Source organism: Grammomys surdaster, unplaced genomic scaffold, assembly GCF_004785775.1.
Source record: "Grammomys surdaster isolate TR1022 unplaced genomic scaffold, NIH_TR_1.0 128519, whole genome shotgun sequence".
Classification (NCBI taxonomy): domain Eukaryota; kingdom Metazoa; phylum Chordata; class Mammalia; order Rodentia; family Muridae; genus Grammomys; species Grammomys surdaster.
In genome coordinates, this window is record NW_021621892.1 from 1 (window position 1) to 1,187 (window position 1,187).

The 1,187-nt window shown below is 41.4% G+C and overlaps 1 protein-coding gene across 1 annotated transcript; it reads left to right on the top strand.

The window, feature by feature from the left end:
• Positions 1-423: 423 nt before the first annotated feature.
• On the top strand, positions 424-1,168 carry LOC114615647 (pyrethroid hydrolase Ces2e-like; the record flags this gene model as incomplete). Its single annotated transcript, XM_028761320.1, has 3 exons — positions 424-522; positions 827-967; positions 1,088-1,168. Coding segments are annotated over 3 exons (321 nt in total), but the record flags the coding sequence as incomplete, so codon positions are not given.
• Positions 1,169-1,187: the final 19 nt, after the last annotated feature.

The following is a 1,187-nucleotide window of genomic DNA, read 5'->3' on the forward strand; positions in this document are numbered from 1 at the left end:
TGTTTTGTTTTGTTTTGTTTTGTTTTGTTTTGTTTTGTTTTGTTTTGCTGAACCTTTATATAAAGTTCAGCAAAGCTATACCTAGCAGCTTCTACCACTGGAAAAAGCAAGTATGTATGTATTAAGGAAATGGTACACAGGCAAGAGAGTTTGATGTGCTGGTGCGAGGATCTGAGTACAATTCCCAAAATATCCATGTTGTTAATCCAGGTGTTCCTATTGCAAGAAGGGAGACAGGGACAGGAACAATTTTAGAAAGTTACAGACCAACTAAACTGGAGTAGGCTGCAGCAAAACAAGAGACAATTTTGTTCTTGCTCCAGCCCACACACATTTGGTATAACATTTAGAGTCAATGGTATCATCTTGGGACTGGGAAAACTTCTCTGCCTGGAAAACAGCTTCATCCTGTTCTAATTACAGATAGTGGCCAATCTATCTGGTTGCGCAGCTGTGAACTCAGAGGCCCTGGTGCGCTGCCTAAAAAGCAAGAGTGAAGCAGAGATTCTGGAGATTAATAAGGTTGGCAGAATGGTGTGGCTGGGAAGATGGCAGATAGCAAGGTGTGTTATAGGTAGTTCTCATTACTATGAACAAGTTACCTAATCTCATGACTAGTCTCACTTTAATCCTGGGTGTAAAACCAATACCAACATAAGCTAATCTAAATGTAAGGTCTCTTTGGGGATGAGAGGTGGGGGAGAGATATTGTGGAGAATAACTAACCTGAGGCAAATTAGAAAATGGAGATGAAGTCGAGTACATTCATTGGAAATCAGAAAACATATATAATTAACCTTCAATTATGACTTTCAATGTTCCTCAGGTCTTCAAGATCATCCCTGCTGTGGTAGATGGAGAGTTCCTACCCAGACATCCTCAGGAGCTGCTGGCCTCTGCTGATTTTCACCCTGTCCCCAGCATCATTGGTGTCAACAATGATGAGTATGGTTGGATTCTTCCTACGGTGAGGTTCATTTCTAATCTCTGGGAGCCTAGGAACTTGGATGGTAGGAAATGGAAACTCGGAGATTTACTGATCCGTATCCATGCTGCACCACACTTAAAAACATTCTCTCTATACCAGATCATGGACTCAGATCAGAAAATAGAGGAAATAACCAGAAAGACCCTACCAGATGTTCTAAAGAGCACAGCCCTAAAAATGGTGAGAATCTTGGAGACAC